We start from the raw sequence: 22,276 nt of genomic DNA on the forward strand, positions 1-22,276 counted from the left end.
CTGTATGAACATACAATAAATGATCTCTGGATTGACTATTCTTCAAGAATAAGTGGTGATAATACAGAAGAACCTCAGAGTTACGGACACGTTGGGAATGGAGGTTGTCTGTAACTCTGAAATGTTCGTAACCCTGAACAAAGCACAGTTCGGGCTCCAGATCCAACACCTGGCACTCCAAGCAGCAGCTGAGCTCCCTACTGAGCCCCGGCATGAGTTTGCAAGCTTGTCTCCTTCGGCCAAGGGTGTGTGTGTGAGAGAAAACAGCATGTCCCCCTCCTGGCTGGGGATAGGGGTAAAAATAGCTTGTCCCCTCCTGGTGGGGAGAGGAAGAGAAGGGAAGGAGGGGAGAAAGGTGCACAGACCCCAGCATTGCTCCTGCTCTGCAGACTACAGTTCCTTGGGCTGGCAGCCGCAATGTCTTGCTATAAGTGGCTGCCCTGAAGGTGGGGGTGGGGTGGGGACAAGCAGCCCAGATGTGCCTACCTTTAAGATGCAATACAGAATACAGGCACAGTACAGTACTTGCTTTTTTTTTGTTGTTGTTGTTTTTTTTACTTCTCACCCTCCTCCCCCTGCTACTGCCTGATTGGTTACTTCTGGTTTCACATGGTATCCAATTTGCTGGTCAGTCCATAACTCAGGTGTTCATGTCTTTGAGGTTCTACTGTACCAGAATTTCTATGCTTGGGAGTGAATGCTGCAGAATTTAGAAGCTCTGAAGTTACTGTGGTGTAGCAACAACTTAATATCTCACAGTGGAAACAATAAGAAATATAAGATTTAAATCAACCAACTAAACAAACAAATCACCTTGGGAAATAAACAAAAAAACTTAGCAATAGGGTCAATAGTATTAGTATAGGAACACTATGAATTTCCTCATTTTCAAACATTAATTTAGTAAAATTTTATTTGAATAATGATAGTTGTGTAATTATTTATAACTGTAAGTATTTTAACAACATTTTTGCCTCTGAATTATAAGGACAGTGCAGCTGGTTGAGCAGCAGTGACTTTTATACTGGCATTTGAGAGACTGTTAATTTGACATCATAGGAGTGTTGTGCCTTAACTAGTGTGGAGTAAGGTTTGTTGCAGACTTCTGTTATGGAACTGATATGATCAGATAGTGTCATTTTTACCAGGACTTTGGAGCAGAGCCTGGAGCTGAAGCAGTAGGTTTTTGCGTGGAGCTGGGGTGGACCAGTTCAAAAATTTGATTGCTCCAAATCCCTGATTTTTACCACACAGACTAAATGCCCAGTGTAGAATGCTCACCAGTTATTTGCATCATACTAGAAGTGATCTTAATGCTTTACAGTCATGAATAAAAGCAGGGTCCCTACTCCAAGAAATGTATAATCTGAATAACCAAAATATAGATGAAGGGTGTGGGAAAGGAAAGTATCAGAGCAGTTATGTTTGGCACATGTTGCTTTAATTTTTTAGAATTGTATCTATTTTCCTTGTAGTCATATTTTGTTCTTGTGGAGCTGGTTTCCTAACTTCCACAAGAGATGCCTTGAATAGACACTTTTGTGAGTATGGCCCCAGTCCTGCAAACACATATATTGTGATTAATTTTATGCACGGGATACTCCTGGGGGAATTCTGCACCAAAAAAATGAAACATTCTGCACACAGTATTTTAAAATTCTGAAAGATTCTGCAAATTTTATTTGTCAAAATAACACAATATAATCACACCAGTTTCAATTATTTTGGTAATTTATTTCAAAATACCTGTCAGCAGGTATGTCTGTAACAGTATAGAAAACAAAAAGATCAGGAAATGTTTTTTGACAAATAGATTCCTCACTAGGCATATTAATACAGACTTCTGAATAATAATTTATTTAAACAACAGAACCATATTTCCTGCACCCCTCAAAAGCAGTGCAAAGGCTTAGAGGAGTCAGTGTGGGAGAGGGAAGTAATTGCTGAGAAGGAGCCTGGGTATGAACTTGTAGGGTTGCTGGATATAGGCGGGGAAAGTATGGAACGAGTTTTATGGGGGATGGGTAAGGATCCCCCATGCAGACCCTGGCTGACCCCTAGCCTCTCCCATTCAGTCAGGCACATCTGTGCCTGTCCCCATGTGTCCCTGCACCCCCTTCCCCTGTCCCCATGTGTCTCTGTGCCCCTACTCTGTCAGCTTCCTGTTCCCATGTGGCCTTACACCCTTCCCCCATCCCAGTGTCTCCCTGCACCCCTCAGCCAGCCCCCTCCCCTCATCTCAATGTGTCCCTGCGCCACTCAGCTATAGCCCTTCCCCCCCTGTAGCTCTGCAGCCCCTCCCTCTCTGCCCATGTGGCTCTGCATCTCCCTCCCTGCCGTGGCCCTGCACCTCCACTCCATTCAGCCCCTGGTCCAGTCTGTCCTTCTCCACTAGCCTTTATGGGCCCTTATATAACCCCCCAGCAGCCCCATGCTGTCTGTCTCCCCATATCCCCTGTCTCCTGACTTGGCCCAACAAGTGCTCTGAAGAAGGCACTGCAGCCTCTTTCTCTTCCCTATCCTAGCTGGGGCTGGCTGGGAACAGCTGCTGTGTTCTGATGCTACAGCACTCTCTCGTGGCCATAAGATGGAACTGCAGCAACTCTTCAGCAGAAGCTTTTTTCTGCAAAAAAATAAGCCATATATATGTGTGCGGCACATGTGCTGCTCCTGGGGCTGCTTGACTACATTTTGTCCAGGTCAGCTTGTAGGGTTACACTCTAACCCGAAGTAACTTGTCCTGGGTTTGTATCACAAGTCAGTGACAAAGTTGGAAGTAGATCCTAAGCTCCCTGTCCTGTATCTTCTCCATTGGATCACCTGGGCATTGCTGGCATATCTCATTCTACCACAGGTGTGAGAAGAGGGAGGGGCATTCTGCATAGGTCTGGCAACTCGTATTACTTCAATGCCCCATGACAGGTTTGGTTTTCTTTGTGATTTATATTTTTAAGGGCATTGCATCTGCAGCGAAGCGATCAGGGAGAGCATATTGAGCATGTAGCCATAATAAAACTCCATCTTCAAAGCACATGACAAGTAGTCATGACCGGAGTACAGGTATTGAAGGCTATGTGCTGTTTAGGAAAGACAGAAATAAAGACAAAGGTGGTGGAGTAGCATTATATATCAATGATGAGAGTAACTGTAAAGAAATAAGAAGTGATGGAATGGATAAGACAGAGTCTGTCTGGGCAAAAATCACATTGGGAAAGAAAGCTACTAGAACCTCCCGTGGGATAGTGCTTGGGGTGTGCTACAGACGGCCAGGATCTGATTTGGATATGGATAGAGACCTCTTTAATGTTTTTAATGAAGTAAACACTAATGGGAAATGTGTGATCATGGGAGACTTTAACTTCCCAGATATAGACTGGAGGACAAGTGCTAGCAAGAATAATAGGTCTCATATTTTTCTGGATGTGATAGCAGATGGATTTCTTCACCAAGTAGTTGAAGAACCGACAAGAGGGGATGCCATTTAAATTTGGTTTGGGTGAGCAGTGAGGACCTGGTAGAAGAAATGGTTGTAGGGGACAACCTTGGTTCGAGTGATCATGAGCTAATTCAGTTCAAACTAGATGGAAAGATAAACAAAAATAGATCTGGGATTAGGGTTTTTGACTTCTCAAGGGCTAACTTTAAAGAGTTAAGGAAATTAGTTAGGGAAGTGGATTGGACTGAAGAACTTGTAGATCTAAATGTGGAGGAGGCCTGGCTTCCTTAGTATTCCAGTTGGTACCATTTGTCCTTGTGTCTACATTAGTACTAAGCTTAAATAATTCTCTCCTCCCTAACGTTAATCCCCATGATATATTTATATAGAGCAAGCATTATCCCGGAACCTTCTTTTGTGCTAGGCAACAAGCCAAGCTCTTTGAGTCTCCTTCATAGAAGGCAGGTTTCATTTTCGGATCATCTATAGCCCGCTCTGAACTGCCAGTTGAATTCATCTCTCTTAAAACATGGGACAACCAGAACTGCACACAATATTCAGGTGGGTCTTACAGCGGCCTTATATAAGGTACACCTCCCCTTATCCTTGCTGGAAATAACGCTCGCCTGATGCACCCTAAAACCATCCATGCTTTTAACGCCATTCAGCAATGGGGCCGGCTCATTAGACATCCTGTTTCAACCAAGTACCCCAAGGGTCCTTTCCTGCTGTTGCTTGCAACTGATGCGTTCCCAATGTTATCTAAAATTCTTATTATAATCCCTAAGTGCATGGACCTTGCATTTTCACTATAAATTTCTCATCCTATTTACTATACGCGTTCTACAAGTGTCCATGATCTTCCTGTATAAGTAGCCGCCTTCTCTGTGTGTAGCAATACCCCCAGATTTGTGTCATCCGCAAAACTTTATTAGCAATTCCGGTTCTTTGTGCCAGGTCAGTTAACTAAAAAGGTTAATTAAGGATGATCCAAAACCGATCTTGAGGGACTTCCACTAGTACACTCTCCACCACTGACATTCACCCTTCAGTACGACTCGCTGGAGTCCTCTCCTTTAACCCAGTTCCTTATCCACCTTACAACTTTCATATTCATCCCATCTTTTCCAATTTAACTAACACCCTATGTGGAACCGTGTCAAATGCCTTACTAGATTGAGGTAAATTAAGATCTACGCATTTTCGTCTGCTAGAACTCTGCACCTTCTCAAAGAAGAGATTCAGTTGGTTTGGCCACGAATTACCTTTAGTTAATCCATGTTGCAATTTGTCCCAATTACCATGACTCATGTCCTTAAGCTATTCTCTTAAAATTTTTTCCAAGACCTACATACTAAGACATCATAAAGGCTATATCGCCGGCTCACCTTTTTTCCCTTTCTTAAAAAATTGGCCATGCCTAGATTATCTTAACTCCATTCATCCTCCAGTGTTGCGGTCCCACTTCTTTCTTTGTTTTTTTCTTATGTATATGGCTAATAGAGTCTTTTACTATTGATTTTAATTCCTTGCAAGGTCACTCTACATGGCTTTGCGCTTTCTCACTTCATACCTACATGGTTCTTGACTCACTAAGGTTACTTCCTTGCAATCCCGCCCATCTCCACCCTTGTAGGCTTTCTGCTTTTTTATCACCTGTCTGAGATGCTGCTCTCCACTGGTCTTACAACTCCTGCTATGATTTTTTTCCCCCTTTCTGGGATGCAGGCCTCTTGAATAGTTTCGCAACTTTGACTTGTAGTTAATTAGATAAGGAGGTGTTAGTACCGTTATACAAGGCACTGGTGAGACCTCATCTGGAATACTGTGTGCAGTTCTGGTCTCCCATGTTTAAGAAGGATGAATTCAAACTGGAACAGGTTCAGAGAAGGGCTACTAGGATGATCCGAGGAATGGAAAACCTGTCTTATGAAAGGAGACTCAAAGAGCTTGGCTTGTTTAGCCTAACCAAAAGAAGGCTGAGGGGGGATATGATTGCTCTTTATAAATATATCAGAGGGATAAATATTAGGGAGGGAGAGGAATTATTTAAGCTTAGTACCAATGTGGACACAAGAACAAATGGATATAAACTGGACACTAGGAAGTTTAGACTTGAAATTAGATGAAGGTTTTCTAACCATTAGAGGAGTGAAGTTCTGGAACAGTCCAAGGGGAGTAGTGGGGGCAAAAGACAGATCTGTCTTTAAGACTAAGCTTGATAAGTTTATGGAGGGGATGGTATGATGGGATAGCCTAATTTTGGCAATTAATTTGGCAATTGATCTTTGATTATCAGTAGGTAAATATGCCCAGTGGTCTGTGATGGGATGTTAGATGGGGTGGGATCTGAGTTACTACAGAGAATTCTTTCCTGGGTGCTGGCTGGTGAGTCTTGCCCACGTGCTCAGGGTTTAACTGTAAAAGCAGCAAAGAGTCCTGTGGCACCTTATAGACTAACAGACGCTGATCGCCATATTTGGTTCGGGAAGGAATTTTCCTCCGAGGCAGATTGGCAGAGGCCCTGGAAGTTTTTGGCCTTCCTCTCCAGCATGGGGCACGGGTCACTTGCTGGAGGATTCTCTGCAGCTTGAGGTCTTCAAACCACAATTTGAGGACTTCAATAACTCAGACATAGGTTAGGGGTTAGTTATGGAAGTGGATGGGTGAGATTTTGCGGCCTGCATTGTGCAGGAGGTCAGACTAGATGATCATAATGGTCCCTTCTGACCTTGAAGTCTATGAATCACTTAACAACCGTTAACTAGTTAATCCTCACAACATCCCTTTAAGGTAAATTACCCCTATTTCACAGATAGGAAACAAAAGTGGGGAGGTAAAGTGACTCGCCCAGGGTCATGAAGCAAATCATAGTCAGGGAAAGAATTGAAATGCAGATGTCCCTGACTCTGTCTTATGCTCTGGCCACAGTACACAATCTGTACTCCTTCATAATTTTGAAAATCAAATGGTGTAGTGGCTGCCAAGGTTTTTTTACTGAATATCATACCTATCTTTGAGTCTTAACTATTGTGTTCTCTTATTGTAACGTAGGTACTTGTTTCCCAAGTTTACACTGTGTTGGACTGAGTTTGTAGAACTCAAGGTACATGTGCCTTGTGAAACCCTCCGATATGTCGAAGCCAACTACGGCAAGGACTGGAAGGTACCTGTGAAGGTGTGGGACTGGAAAAGCTCTCCATCCAATGTGCAGTACAATGGGATGTGGCCTGTTGATGAATGGGATGATGTCATTCAAGTCTACTGATCACATGGATGTAACCAGGATTTGTTTGGTACCATCGGACCTATCCATGCTTAATTTCCCTCACCCCAAGATGTCAAGATCAGTTTTCTGATCCGTTTTCATCCATTTCCTAAGGAGAGCTTGAATCTTTATTGGCATAATAGGTGGTGTGTGTACTTCTCGTGACGCTTGTATCTGGCAGTCTCTGTGACAGCTAAAGGAAGAGAATGAAGGTAGTATGTGTGAACTGAGATGACTAGCTGAGGGGAAAGAGGTTCAAAAGGAATATAAGAAAGATTGAAGTGGGAATATAGGTAGGAAGAATTAAACTTGAACCCAGACCAAATGGCTTAGCATGCTTTGTCTCATGGGGGAAAATTCAGCACTGAAATACTAGAGTGGTGGGCACTGTAGAAATACCTTACACGGATAGATAGATTGATCTAAAGCATCCCCTAGCGGTTGTGGCAGTCAGTCTGACTTCAGAGGTCACTGGAATGTTGTCCAGTTACTCAGAGCAGGAGTGACTGCTTTGTGAAGGGGCACAACTAAGAGAGTGAGGGATACAAAGGTAGCCCTGGATGAAAAGGTGGAGTAAGACTTTGAAGAGTCCTATCCACATCAGAGGAGGTGTGGGCTTTCCTAATATCATGTCCTTGGGAAAACCTGAGCTTGGTGTTCAGTTAACAAAAGTAGAGACATTTTCTATTAACCACTTTATGTAGCTATGTCAGGGAATGCTATCTACTGTTTATTTTTTTTAACATGGAGCCATATGCTACAGGGGGACACTTCGTATAAAAAGGGAGTCCAGAATTCTGATGTTTGATGCTCTAAACCATGGGTCTCAAGTAACCTGGGAGTTGTAAACAGATTTTATAGGGTCATAATCACCCTCCCTTTCTTTAGAGTTAGATAGGAGTGGAGTCCTGAAACTTCCGTATTTTTGTAACCTGGGGTCATGGTCTGGAGGAGGCTGAGAGTCACTACCCTCATCTTTTGAGTGTAAACCCCAGGCTGTTAATTTGTATTCAGCTGCCAACTCCTCCCTCAGATTTACAACAGTGTAATCTAAAGGCTCCTGCTGGTGTGTTACTGGATTTAAGAATCTCCCAACTGTATCTCCTCTCATTGCTACTTGCATTTTTGGTCAGTACCGTAAACTTTCTTGTATTTCATTTTGGGGATGGATTGCTGAATAATAGCTTCTGTCTGAACCTGTGCTTGAATCCATTTAGCGAGATGGATCTCAAGTATTCCCAAAGTGAAGTCAGTGAAGCTAAATGACCCTGATTTGTTCAGTTCCTTCTCAGTGGGCAAGTCAAGAGTTCTGGGGTTGTTAATGAAATATGAATACCAAATGTACTGGCACTAACCCTGGAGCACTCAGGATGCCAGTGTCAAGGAGTTAAGCAGTTCTGATGCTTTCATATCTGTGTATAATAAGGCTGTAGTCCACATTTCTTTCCTGGACTATGATGGTTATCTACAAGTCACAGCTTTTTTGTCAGTTACTGGCAATAGGACAAATCTTTGTTTTGTATTCAGTTGATACGTAAATACTGAATTTTTCAGGTATTTGTATCCAAGTTAATACAGTTTTGAGTAGCTAACGCAGCTGCATCCGAGTGACTGTTTTACTGCTGTATCATTCCAGGTGCACTCTGGGGCTTCGCTGGTATTTACAGAGTGCATGACACACTTCATTCCTGCCAACCCTCCTAGTTCCAGAACTCTCCTGCCATTGAATACTGCAGTAAATAATTGAGAATTTGGCAAGTACTTTAAAAAATGGATTTGTCACATCCTTAATTACTATTGGCTTTTTAAACACTACAAAAACGTTGGTGTTTTTTGTCAAATTGGGGAGGGGAAGAGGTTAAATCCTAGTAATGTTTTTACTTGGTGAGGTGTGGCACTGAGTCTGGGAAGGGATGAGTTTTCGTGTGGTACTTTTTGCATTCTTTTTTGTTGTTGTTGCTAATCTCCTTTTGATGGTTTTATTATTCAGAACTCTGTGTTAAGCAACACTATGCTATTAAATAAGGTACAGTTGCTCTCTGTTTTTGAAATGGAAAGATAAGAGAGTGTCAGGATAGAAAATGTGCAATCCTGTCACAAGTTTGTGATTTTATATTTGTAAATGGAAAGGCTAGTAGCAAAAACAAAAATGCTCATCCCCTAAGCAGAACAGAATGTTTTAAATATCTGACTGCAATACTGTATATGTGTGTGTTTGTTTAACTTATTGTCCAGGCTGTTAAAATCTTCAGAAGAAGTGTATTCTTTAACACTGACTACGGGCATGTCTACACTACCACTGATCTCGACAAAATTTGTGTTGCTCAGGGTGTGAAAAAAAACGCCCCTAGAAGCAACAGAAGTTTCACTGGTCTAAGTGCCAGTGTGCACAGTGCTATGTTGAAGGAGAGTTTTTCCAGATGACATTGCTACTGCTGCTCATTGAGGTAGTTTTAGTATGTCTCTGGGAGAGCAGCTACTCCAGCACTCTTACAGTGGTGCAGCTGCATCGGCACAGCTGTGGTGCTCTAAGCTCGCTAGTGTAGACATGGCCTGAATGAATGAATTTAATTTGCCACTCAGTCTGCTAATGGTACAATTACGTTTTGTTATCTAGAGCAGCATTTTTAACATACTGTTCAGTGTTACTGTGGAATAATTTGAAGAGGAATGTTTTTGATCTTTGTTTTTCTATACTGTTTATTGACCATGTTTATCTGAAGCTTTTATTTTAATAAACTCAATGAAAACAATGTTGTTGTTTGTATAGAATACTAGAAATGATTTACTGTATCTGAGAAATAGGTGACATCATTATTATTGGATTAGATTCTCCCTTTACTTACACTGGTACAATCCCACTGACTTCACTGTGCTTGCACAGGTGTAATGAGCGAAAAATTTGTGCCAACTTACCCAGCTCCTGCTGCAAACCTTTCTGACATTCCCTGATTTATTTACCCATTCTTGTCACTTACCTGCAGCCCTTTCTTTATGTAGTTGCTATGCTCACGTGAGAGTGCAAAAGGGCAATAGCAAGAGTAAGCTTACATTTGTCAGAAATTTGGTAGGTTTTTAGCGATATCTACACACTTTGCTCCACCTATAGAACTCTCTTGGTCTGCTTTCTTTACTTGTGAGCCTATTTTTTTCTTCCAGCAATATAAAATCTAAACTTATTACAACAAATGCCTCATGGTGAAACAACATAAGGAAAGAAGCAGAAGATTCTGGAAGAACCATGGGCAAAACCAGAAGCAGCAACCAGGGCAGGTTTGAACCCAGGATGTAGTTGCATCCATTTTGCAGAATGTTTCTAGGAGTCCTCCTTGAGAAATAGCTTATTGCAGCTTCCCCTTCAGAAAATGATGCCTCTGATGATAGATCAGATCATGTCTTCAACAGACACACAGTGAGATAGAACAGTAGAAAATTAATGGTACATTGTACTCAAACTGAAATCATTTCCTGCTGCCTTATCCTGTTATGCATCTGGCTTACCCTGTCATGCTGGAGATGATTTGTAGCTGTGCTCAGATCACCCCACGCAGTGTGTTGCTCTTGCTGTCGCTTAAGCTTGACAACCAGAGCCAGCGTGACAAAATTAATTCCTTGATACTGGAAGTTGCATTTTCTGATGTTAATGATCTATGCAAACGCCAAATGCAGATCTTGGACTATTGTAATAGTATTTTTCATCACTACTGAGTAAATGGCAGACTTAAAAATCTCCATTTATTTTGTTATGAAGCATTGAATTGTGGGGGAGGCACACACAATCTAATTTCAGATGCATTTTTGACTTTGCAGATTTGTTCTCTTTTGATTTATTCTCACTAACTAAAAAACCCGCTTTATTTTTTAAAATGAAAATTTTTGTAGGCTGCATGGTGTGTTTCTGATCTCATTGCAACAGTGAGAGTGCTTAATCCTGCAAGGTGCCAAGTACTCTCGCCCCGATCCCGCAAAGCATTTAGGCACAGCTTAATTTTAAGCATATGAATAGTCCTGTTGAAGATGTAGCCCGGTGGGATTCTTGGACAAGAAACAGGTGGGTTGGGTTTTTTTGGTTGACTGTGCAAGACCATCCATCGTGAGATCTCACACCAGTCTGTGCTCATTAAAAGTCATTAGTGGATTCCTGATATTGGGTTGAAAATATACATAAAAAGAGATATAGAACTAATGTGCAGAAGTTGATAAATACAAGGAAAATCACTAGTTATCTTTTTAAATATTTAAGTAAATTTACCTGTTGCACCTGTTAATATCCATGGATATATATCTACAGGATGGGTCTAGTATTGATAACAGGATCTCTAACTTCAAGGAGGCTACTCATGAGTAAAGTGAAATGTTCTGGATCTAGTCAGGAAGAACCTTGTGTGTAGAATCTGGGTCTTAGTTTGATATAAATTTAATGCACAAATATTTTTATATAATCTTTTGTTCAATCCCTGATTTTTAGATGTCATTTGTTCACACTTTATTCCATTTCTGGATGAGTTAGCTGCATTTTGATCAACATCTGAAACTGCAGCACTGTGTGACTTGTAGATATTTTTTTAATTTTATTTGTGTTACGTACGCTTCTAGAGACCCCAACCAAGATTGGAGCCTGATTGTGCTAGGTGTGCTGTACAAACAAGTTGTCAGAAACAGACTGCTGCAATCTAAATAGACAAGTCAGAAAAAGACAGAGGGGGAAAGAGGCACAGAAAGGTGAAACCACTTGCCCATGGTCACACAACAGGTCAGTGACAGCTGGAAATAGATCCTAGGGCCTGGGTCCCATTCCAGTGGACCATACTTTCCTTAACTTGTTTTATAATAGTTATTCCTAGAATTCCACACTGTAATTTTGAAAATATTGTGCTATTTACTTTATTCTCCCTGTTGGCTGAAAGTTAGTATTTGTCATTAAATGCTGTGCTATATTTGTTTTACACTACATTTTGACTGTTTGTCTAAATGTGTCTATCTCTGCTGTCTTTCATTTCAGTTTTACTGATAAAGTCATAGCATAATTTTGTGCAAAGAGGGTTATTAAAAAGGAACTATTTTGCTTGTTGATCAGCCACAGCCATCCTAACTTTCATAAGTTTAAGAAAAGCTGCACATGAAGGGCCAAATGTTTAAAAAAACTCACCACCACCTGCTCCCATTCAGGTGCTTGAATAATGAGGCAAGATTTTAAAACATGGTACCTAACAGCTACCGTTAGGAACAGTGTTACCCACATTGGGAATACTCGGAGTTGCAGGGTTCTGAGCACGCTTCAAGATCCAGTCCATTTAGGTGGTAAAGTGAGAGCTCAGCTTTTCTGAAAATCTGGACCCAATCGAGGGTGCTGAGCACGTTGGAAATCTGGCCTGCAATAGATTATGGGCTGGATCCTGTATCTCTTGCAGGAAAAAGTCCTTTGAGTTGTCCCTCCACCCCAAGCTTTTAAAAATATGACTCGGAAAGCGTTATTGTTGTCTGCTGCTGTCCAGCCACCTGTCCTGCTAGCAAAGACAGGAAGAAGTCACACTAATAAATCCCACTTTCTCTGCCATCCACATAAAGAAGTGCAGGTGCTTTGTATTATGCGCTTCCCTTGGAACAGTGTCTGTGAAGGAGGCATGGTTCATAGCCTTAAAAACAAGTGAACTTTAGCCCTCTGCTACTTCAGAAATCTTTCTGTTTATGGTGCGTGTCCCTTCTTTCTTTACGTAAAATTGCAAGGAAGAAAAAAAACTGCATTTTGGCTGCCAATTTCTCCACAGTCAGGGAGCCTAACAGTTTTTCTTTGTTTTGTTCTTGTGTATGTGATATTACAGTGATCGAGTCTGTATAAAAACACAGACACAAAGTTCCAAAGATCAGATTGTCAGGGTAATGCCCGTTTTCACTACTCGTGTCTGTCTTTTATTAGTTGTTAGTGGAATGCTGTAAGTGTATGAGCCATCTCACAAAATTCTTGAGACAAACACCTCTGCCTGGAGAGGCTTAACCGGACCAATACGAAGCCAGAGACAAGAGTTCATGTGTAAATAGCTGTGAAAATGTTATCTGTGTCCTGCATAACAGCAGAACAGATCCCCTCACCTACTACAGAGACAGCTTCAATGACAGCCAGTTTACACCAGCTGTGGCTCTAACCTAATAGCATCCAGCCTCTAACGTGATTCAGTGTTGTACACAGATGTACTATTGATTTAGACTGTAGCAGGATACTGTAGTTAAAATCTGAAGAAGAGTTACAGAATCATCCAGGTCAGATCCATAACTAAGGAGGTTTGGGTGAAATCTCTTCCCAAGAAAACACCATGCTAATGAAAGGTGAGTTGACATGATACAGTGTTTTATAAGGACAGGGTCACTGTAACGAGTGAGACTCACCACTGCGGCGCCTCCTGCTGTCGTCCTGGCAATTAGCTCTTTCACAACCTTGGAGCGCCCTCTGCAGGCCCCTATCTTGCCTCGCCGTGTCCCTCCCAGACCCTGGTGCCCCTTTCCACTGGGGTTCTGCCCCTCACAGTACCCCCACAGTCTTGGGGAGTCTCCCCTCTTGGGGGAACCACCACCTTGCCTCAGTCTTGGCTACTGCCACTCCCCATCTAGCCCCAATTCACTGGGGCAGACTGCAGTATGATTGCCACTCATCACTGGCAGTGAGGGTTTGGGCCTGCTGCCTCTGCCTACCCGTGGGCTGCCCTCTGCAACCCCAGTACCTTTCTAGGGGCCCTTCCTTCGGCCTGCAGCCTGGGGCTCTGCTAGGCTGGAGCTCCCCAGCTCCCTGTCCCTTCCCCAGCACTGCTCCACTCTCGATACCTTCCTCAGCTCCCCAGGCAGCCTGGTCCCTTCCTCTCCAAAGGCTAGAGAGAGTGTGAGTGTTGGTGCTCGTGGCCCACTGGCGTCTTATGAGGGCCAGCTGAGCCCTGATTGAGGTGTAGCCAAGTTGAGACTGCTTCCCCAATCAACCTGGGAGCTACTTTCTCCAGCAACAGCCTTCCCCTGGGCTGTTTTAAGCTGCTCCGGAGTCACTCATCCCAAGTTCCTGCCCAGCGTTGTTTCAGAATTCCATTTGAACCAATTGATTCATCTCCCAGGTTTTTTCCTCAACCCTAGGGGAACCAGAACATCACACACGCAATGTAGTGAGGGTAATGTCATACTACTGTAACAGGACAAAATTATTGAAGAACACACTGTGACGGGTTCAGTCACAGAGACTTCATTGGGACTGTCACCTGACTTGCTGAAATTACCTCTGAGCCTGTTTTCCCTGCCAGCTTGGGACTCTGGAACCCTGCCTTGTTGAGCCAGGCACGCTAGCCTGCTGCAACACAGACTCAGGGTCTGGGCCATGCCCCCAAAGCTGCAAACTTTGGACATGGGTACACTTGCAAATGTAGAGGGCTTTGAGTTAAACCAGCCTTCGTAGAGCGCAGTAGGGAAATCTCTGCAGTCTGTCCACACTGACAGCTGCGAGCGCACTGGCGTGGCCACATTTGCAGCACTTGCAGCGGCATTGGGAGTGGTACATTGTGGGCAGCTATCCCACAGAGAACCTTTTCTAATTCTGGCGCTCTGGCTTGTGGGAAAGGGGTGGAGGGTGTGGGGCATTCTAGGTCCTATCCCTACGCCCTGTGATGCATCGGTTCAGATCCTAGCAATCCCTCTGCTTCTGTCCACAATTGGCACCATCTTTCAACGCATTTTGTACTGCGCGCTCTGTCTTCCCTTTCGGTCTGCGGGAATGGAGCCCAAACTGCTGAGGAATATGCTGACGAGTCTCGCCAGCATGTCACGTTTGGCAGTCGAGTTATTCCTTAAGATCCAAAGTGACAGTGAGGACTCCAACGATGATATCTACTCAAGTAATGCATACAACACAAGATTGCTTCTGGCATTCATGGACATGCTCACCACCATGGAACGGCGCTTTTGGGCTCAGGAAACAAGCACTGATTGCAAATTTAGGATGACAAGCAGTGGCTGCAGAACTTTTGGATGAGAAAAGCCACTTTCATAGGACTGTGATGAGCTCGCCCCCACCCTGCGGCACAAGGACGTGAGATTGAGAGCTGCCCTGACGGTGGAGAAGGGGTGGCTATTGCAATCTGGAAGCTGACAGCTACCGATCGGTCACTAACCAGTTTGGAGTGGGGAAGTTGACCATTGGAATCACGTTGATGTAAGTTTGCAGGGCCATTAATCGCATCCTGCTCAGAAGAACCGTGACTTTGGGTAACGTGCATGACATTGTGGCTGGCTTTGCACAAATGAGTTTCCCTAACTGCGGAGGGGTGATAGATGAGACGCATATTCCAATTCTGGCATCAGAGCACCTAGCCTCTGAGTACGTTAATTGGAAGGGCTATTTCTCTATGGTTCGCAAGGCTTGTGGCTCACCATGGGCATTTCACTGACATTAACGCAGGCTAGCCCGGAAAGGTACATGATGCACACATCTTTCAGAACACTGGCCTGTTCAGGAAGCTGCAGGCTGGGCCTTTTTTTCCAGACCAGAAGATCACTGTAGGGGAAGTTGAAATGCCCATTGTGATCCTTGGAGATCTCGCTTACCCTTTTAATGCCATGGCTCATGAAACCCTACACAGGGAGTCTTGACAGCAGCAAGGAGCGGTTCAACAACAGGCTGAGCCGGTGGAGAATGACTGTGGAGTGTGCTTTTGGCCATTTAAAGGGCTGTTGGCGCTCTCTGTATGGGAAGTTGGACCTGGCCAATAACATCCCTACGGTTATAGCTGTATGCTGTACCCTTCATAACATTTGTGAAGGGAAGGGTGAAAGATTCACTCAGGCATGGACCACAGAGTTTCAACACCTGGAGGCTGAATTTGAACAGCCAGAGACCAGGGCTATTAGAGGGGCCCAGCACGGGGCTGCAAGGATTCGGGATGCCTTGAGGGAGCAATTTGAGGCTGAAAGCCACCAGTAATGTCTGGTGTCCTGCACAGGAGTGAAGTGCAGTGGTTCCAGTGTTAATAGGAATCTGTTTTTGCTGTGCTGACTTGCAGTGCCTGTTGCTTTCCTGGGCTAAGGTATCTTTTACTTTATGCAATAAAAAAGAATGTTTTCAAAGCAAAAAAATCCATTTATTGAAAAGAAACACAATTGTTTGGGAAACAGAAACAGCAAGGGGGTGGGCTGGGGAACGGTACAATCACAGATTTGTGTATGTCCTATTATCATACTCAGCCTTCCTGTCTGGAGTGCTGTGCAGTGAGTGCTGCACTGCAGGATGGCTATATTGCATGGTGATGGGGGTTGAGTGCAGTGGGTAAGGGTCATAAGTTTTTGGGGCTGGGTGGTGAAGGTACAGGTTTGGAGGCAGCTGGTGGCGATAAGATCCTGGATGTTGGGAAAAGTGGGTTGGAGGTGACATGGGGGCACAAGGGAAAGAGTTTTGGGACAAGGGCTGGGGTGGAGGGGTGGGCGCAAAAGTGCTCTGCCTGGATGGCTACGAGCGCCTTGATTGAATCTGCTTGGTGCTCCATGATGCTTATCAGCCGCTCTGTGCTTTGGTGTTGACGATCCGCATTCTGCTGGCGGGACCCTCCTTTCACTCTCCCAACACTCTTGCACTTTTTGATTTTCATTAAGGGAGTGCTGCATGACTCCGTGCAGCATGTCCTCTCTGCTTCTATGTGGCCTCTTCCTGATTCATTGGAGCCTCTCAGCCAGTGATAACACAGATGGCTGAGATCTCAAGATTGCATCTGTAAAGGCACAGTGCAACTCTTAACAGAGGCAGCATTGTTCAGACCAGACAGAGCAATGATTCCCCTGTACTTAAGGAGGGCCAGCGCAGTCTACACAGTAGCATAATTTGCCAAAGTGAGCACACATAACCCACGGGAGCCCCAGAATGGTGAGTAAGCACAAGGTCTAGGGGGACTGATTCTTTCATGGCTGTACTGTCCTCTGGGGTTCTGTGCCTTGGGGAGAGCCAACAGCTGCAGGGGGCCCATATACCGAATACAGTCCCCACACTTTCCACAGGATGAGTTTGTCCTGGAAGATATCTCATTGCTGAGGGTGACCTGGGAAGCAGGGGAGGGTCGTCTTCTACAATGCGGCTTCCGCCCTGGCCCATATGCAGCTTGCCTGTGTGCAGCAATGGTCCCCTCTCCCCTCACGGCACAGTGGTGCAGACATATTTGCCTGACTGAGACAAGGACAACAGCGGCTCTCACGAAACTTGCGCAAGCGCATTGCCCAAGTTCTTTCTGAGACCTTTGAAAAGATCACTGAGGCCGATTGCCACGATGTGAGAGAGCACATGAATGCCCTATTCTACATCTAGGCATGCATGCACCCCTAACCCTCCTCGCCCCAAGAGCCTGCACTCAATAACTTCCTTCCCAAAATAAAAACCGCTTTCCGGGCACGTCCTCTGGTGTTTATCCTTCCCCAAGCACCAGCCGCCGTGACTGGCTACCTTCCTCCTGGCTGCACGCATGTAGGGATGCCAGGGTGTCTTCCTCCTCCTCAGCACCCTCGCTCCTGCTTTGTTCCTCCTTTGCCTCCTCCTCCTGCCTTGTTGGACTGGGCTCTGAAGTGTCCATAGTGGTACTTGGGAGTGACCCCATCTCCACTCCAAGTATCGCATTCAGCTCTTTGTAAAAACAGCAGGCTGCATGGGCAGCACTGGAGCGGTTGTTTGCCTCACAGGCTTCGTGGTTGGCATTCCGCAGCTCCTTCACTTTAACCCTGCACTGTCTGGCCCCTTTCCATCATGTCCCTTGATATCTGCCCGAAGGTATCATAATTCCTACAGCTGGAGCGCAGCTGGGACTGGATAGCTTCCTCCCCCCATACACTGATGAGGTCCAGCGCCTCACCATTGCTCCATACTGGGGATCGCCTGGCGTGTGGAGGCATGGTCACCTGGAAAGATGCGCTGAGAGCAATCCACGCCTGGCTGAGCAAACAGGAAGGGGATTTTCAAAATTCCCAGAGAATTTAAAGGGCGGGTCTGACGGTTGGTCACCTGAGGGCAGGAAAGTAGAGAGCAAACTGATGACCAGAGTGGCTAGAACAGGCATTGTGGGACACTTCTGGAGGCTGAACAGAGCACATTAACAGACCAGGGCGTCCACACTGGAGCTGCGGCGCTCCATAGGGGCGCATCAAATGTTATTCCACTCGCGGAGGTGGAGAACCAGGAGTGCTCCAGCTGCAGAGTCAGAGCACTCTACGTGCCTTGCCAGTGTGGACGTGTCGTGAGTTAGAGGACCCGGGGCTGCTTTAATGTACTCTAACTTGCAAGTGTAGCCATGCCCTTTAACCAAAAACAGCTCAGCAGGTTATTTCTCCAGCTCCCAGGCACCCAGTTCCCAATGGAATCCAAACCCCAAATAAATCCATTTTACTCCGTATAAAGCTTATACAGGGTAAATTCTTAAACTACAAGTAAACAGGGCCATTTACAGTTCATTGATTCTGAAGCACCCTTAATGGCTTCCACTTAATATGTTTACATCAGTAATACAAGTTTCTGTCTTATTCTTTTATTAAAGTTAATAAATGTATACAAATGAGATGGACACACTCAGTAGATTATAAGCTTTGTAATGGTACCTTACAAGAGACCTTTTGCATAAAGCATATTCAGTTACATTATATTCGCATTCGTAAGCATATTTTCATAAAGCATATGGAGTGCAATGTCACACACCCCTAGATGCTCATGGCCCTTGCTGATAGGGTTAGGAGTCAGCTTCACAGAGATAACAAAGTGGGTCTTCTACTGTATAAGAATAGGTTACGAGTTCACCATGTAAGAGCTCATTCCGCTGGAGCTCAAGCAAAGTCTGCTGCCTGTTTGAAGAACGTCCCTGTTTCTAGCTAGGCAGAGCTTGAGCTGCATATTTATAAGACACTTATTTGGTAGAGTCTTCCAGATTGGATGCCTGTTTCAGCAGGGCAGTCCTGCAGTCATTGTTTAGTTAGGATTCTTACTACCCATCTCTGAGGAAGTAGACATTTGCTTGTTAGTCACCAAGTACGGAATCCATATTCACAATCTCTTGAAGAAGAAAGCCAATTGCTTACCTTACAGTAAGTGTGGTTCTTTGAGATGTATTGTCCACGTAGACAACCACTCTTCTTCCCGATCACTATGGAGTCCCTCTATGGGAGTCTGTATTGGCAATGGAACTGAGGGATGGTAGGGCTCACTGCCCTTTGTGCCCTCATGTGGGGGAGCATGAGGATCTCTGGCAAAGGCACGGCGCCAACCAGACACTGCTGGCCAAAATCATCCAATGTCATACACATGGGGCCCTGGAATCTGTGTGGACAACACATCTCAAAAACATAGTTACTGTGGGATAAGTAACTGTTCTTTTCTGTTCCTGGCAGTGCAGTGCGACTTTCATCAAGTCACATCACCGCTCTGTGCCTCAGTTTCCCCTCCCACCTTTTCTTTGTCTTGTCTATTAAGATTGTAAACTCTTCAGGGCAGAGATTATCTCTGACTGTTTGTATGATTAGCACAATGGAGCCCTTATCTCAGGTGTGGTTTCTAGGTGTTGCAGTAATACATAAAACTAATAATGTCAAAACTTATTTGAGAAACTTGATCCAAAGTTTAAAAAAAAACAGTTATATTTTACATAATTAAGAAGGCAGGAATACCTGAGTATTCAAGTGCTCCAGATTTCAGCCACGTCTAATCCATATGCCATGCCGCCTCCACTCTGAGCATCATGTCACTGATGGATGCATAACTGTGTGATGTTGGTGATTTCAATATGAAATTTTAAATATGTGTTCAGTGAGACAATTGCTGAGAAAGTGGGAAAAATCTGGTGTGTACATGCATTTTTTAAAAATTTCTCTTAAGAACTGACACACTCGGGAATCTACAAATACTACACGCCAAATTTTCAAACAGGGGCATCTACATTTTGCTTACACGGTAAGCGCAGTTTCCCCTTTTTGCTGATCTCATGAGTACATAGCTTCTTGTGTTAGAAAATTAATCTCTAAATATCCAGTCAGGATTTAAAATGAAAGTAATGAAAATCTTTTTGAAACTGCAGATTTCTGGGATGCAGATGCTGCACTGGGAGAGAACCACAGACGATTGGGGTCCAGGCATTGGACTAAAAAAACCTGTTTTCACTCCAAAACCGTACATGGTGCTAACTGGCCAGGGTTTGTTGTTAACTATACTGATCTCATTCTACTGCAGTCTTAGGCTGGTCATTCTGGTTTTAGTAGATCCACAGCATGGTTAGTCTCCATCTACAGTTATGGAGAAATCTGAATAGATGACATTAGGAGTATATGGAGTATAAGGAATGCCTTCTAGGTACTCCAGTGAAATTGCATCAGAGCAAAGCGCACACTCACAAGCGCATAGCAGATGAATTTTGGTCCTGCAGTCAATGGGAGTCTTCCATTGTCTTCATTGGACTTAGGACTATTTGATACCGGCTGGAATATTGTCTGAAGCTGTCCCTACAGTGCCCAACTCTCTTCCCTTCTCCCTGACCCAGCCATTAGCATTGCTGTTTCTACAAAAATAAACCGAACAGCCCCCTTTCCCACAAATACGCTAATTAATGCTGCTTTTGGCTTTTTAACCGGTCACCTCCAGTCAGGAAAATCAAGACTCTTGAGTGTAGCTATAGTGCCATAGAATTGCTGTTTGACTTCTGTAGCCTCTCATCTTGAACTGACATTATACCCCACTTATCACTCTGTGTGTCAGGAGCCATATCTCAGCCTCTGGCACGGCAGCAGCAGCGTCTTTGGATGAAAAGTCTGCGTGTTTACTCTTCGGGCCATTAAAATCGTCCCCCATTGTCAGCATTCAGGCTTGGTCGCCCGTTAGTAACAACCTTCCCAGCTGCACTGAAAGAGGAAATACTGAGCAAACACTGCATGGGCGAGCTGATTGAAAAGGTGCCAACCGCTAGAGACAAGAGCTAGCCCGGAATGGTTATTTCGGGACACCATTATGTGCATGTGGGTCTCAGCTTGGCTCCGTGACTGATCAGACATATGGTGCCTGATCTCCTGGGGAATCTGTTTTTCTTTATTTGTAAACACGGGTGCCTTGACAATGATTTCTCTACATCCTTGTCAGACTTAGCTGAAAACACGCAGAAAGCCTAAGGGCTTGTCTACACACCATAATTGTACTCCTTCAACTAAACCAGTCTAGTTAAAGTGGTGCAATGCCTCCAGCTGAATGCAGGCATACTGGTATAGCGGTTGCCATATGGGGAAGGGAATAAGCTTTGCCAATATAAAACGCCTTTATGCTGGTATAACTGCATCTGCACTCAGGGTTGTATCAATGTGACTATACTGGTAAAAAAAACCACTCTTACCAGAGTAGTTTAGACCTGTCCAAATCTGTGTATTAGACCAGAGCTAAAAGTAAGAACAAAGTTTCAAGTTGGGGTTTTTTGGTACATCCATTCTTCTACCTATAGTCACCTGCGCCTATTTATTGTGCAGCCACGGAATCCACCCGTGGCCACAGAACTGTGCTCAAGAATCTGAGGTTGTACAATAGCCATTCAAAACAACTGAATAATTTAGCTCTCAGACCTATGAGTCAAAAGAACACCTACAGCTATGTGATTTATAATCCCAGGGAAGGACAGAGAGAAGGAGCCTGAGTAGTATGGTTGGCCGGGAATCTGATCTCTGTTTTATTCCTGACTGTATGTTTTATTCCTGTGTTGGTGGTTCATAATGTGATCTCAGTCAAGTCACACAACCTGCCGGGCCTCAGTTTATGACCGACTTGTAGAATAGGACTTTTCTGCCTTGTGTGTGTATTGGAAGGCTTCATTCACTGTTTGGAAAGAGCTTTGGCATACTCTGATGGAAGATGATATAGAAGAGAAAAATACTCCTATTTGCAGAACACAGTGACAGCGTTAGGTGCCAAAGTTTAACTACAATTGAAACACAAGGGGAAGCTGTGAAGTGGAGAGATAAAATGTACTTATTGTACTTTCTGGTCCATTAGGATCTTCCCAAAGTAAAATTCACTAATGCTATGACAAGGGTGAGCGTAGCAATGATGGCTGCAGTTACTCAGTCCGTAGGTGACTTTGAATAGATCTAGTTAGAAAAATTTAGAATAGTTTGAAATTTTGATGACAAATGATGGCATCCATGTAATAAAAACCTGACTGCTAGAATCTGGACAGAGATCAGCAGCTCATGATTTACAATCAGACATGTGCCCACAGTTGATTTAGAAGAGAAGGGTCATCTCCCTTAAGTGGGCAATGTTCTGGTGATGTCCTATGTTTTCAGTGTTAACAAACAGGTGTGTGTTTATCTCCTGGAAACTCCATTACTCTGCTGCAGGCTGTGGTTATTCTGTCCTCCTCCGCCCTGAAGGAAATGTTCTGGAAATAGCTTTAATAACACGGGAGGCTGGGAGACATTCTCACACCTGGTATCACTTCTCTGAAGTCCTGTCATAAATTTGTGCTTGTGTATTTAGCAGACCTATGACTGTGTACTGAGCCAGCAGTGAGAGTAGACTGGCCTTTATTCTCTTTATAAGTTCATTTCCTTCA

General features: G+C 44.2%; 1 protein-coding gene across 3 annotated transcripts in view; it reads left to right on the forward strand.

Annotated features, from left to right (window-relative positions):
- FKTN (fukutin) overlaps positions 1-9,457 on the forward strand; it is a 44,849-nt gene extending 35,392 nt beyond the window's left edge. For 2 of the 3 annotated variants that reach the window (XM_032765841.2, XM_032765843.2), the window contains one exon: positions 6,491-9,457. In XM_032765841.2, the coding sequence (XP_032621732.1) occupies positions 6,491-6,704 (214 nt within the window). In that variant the 3' untranslated portion in view covers positions 6,705-9,457. Of the gene's footprint in view, positions 1-5,735; positions 5,825-6,490 lie in introns of all 3 variants that reach the window. The other variant, XR_012656179.1, reaches the window with a different exon arrangement.
- The last annotated feature ends 12,819 nt before the right edge of the window (positions 9,458-22,276 follow it).

Source organism: Chelonoidis abingdonii, chromosome 6, assembly GCF_003597395.2.
Source record: "Chelonoidis abingdonii isolate Lonesome George chromosome 6, CheloAbing_2.0, whole genome shotgun sequence".
Taxonomy (NCBI): Eukaryota; Metazoa; Chordata; order Testudines; family Testudinidae; genus Chelonoidis; species Chelonoidis abingdonii.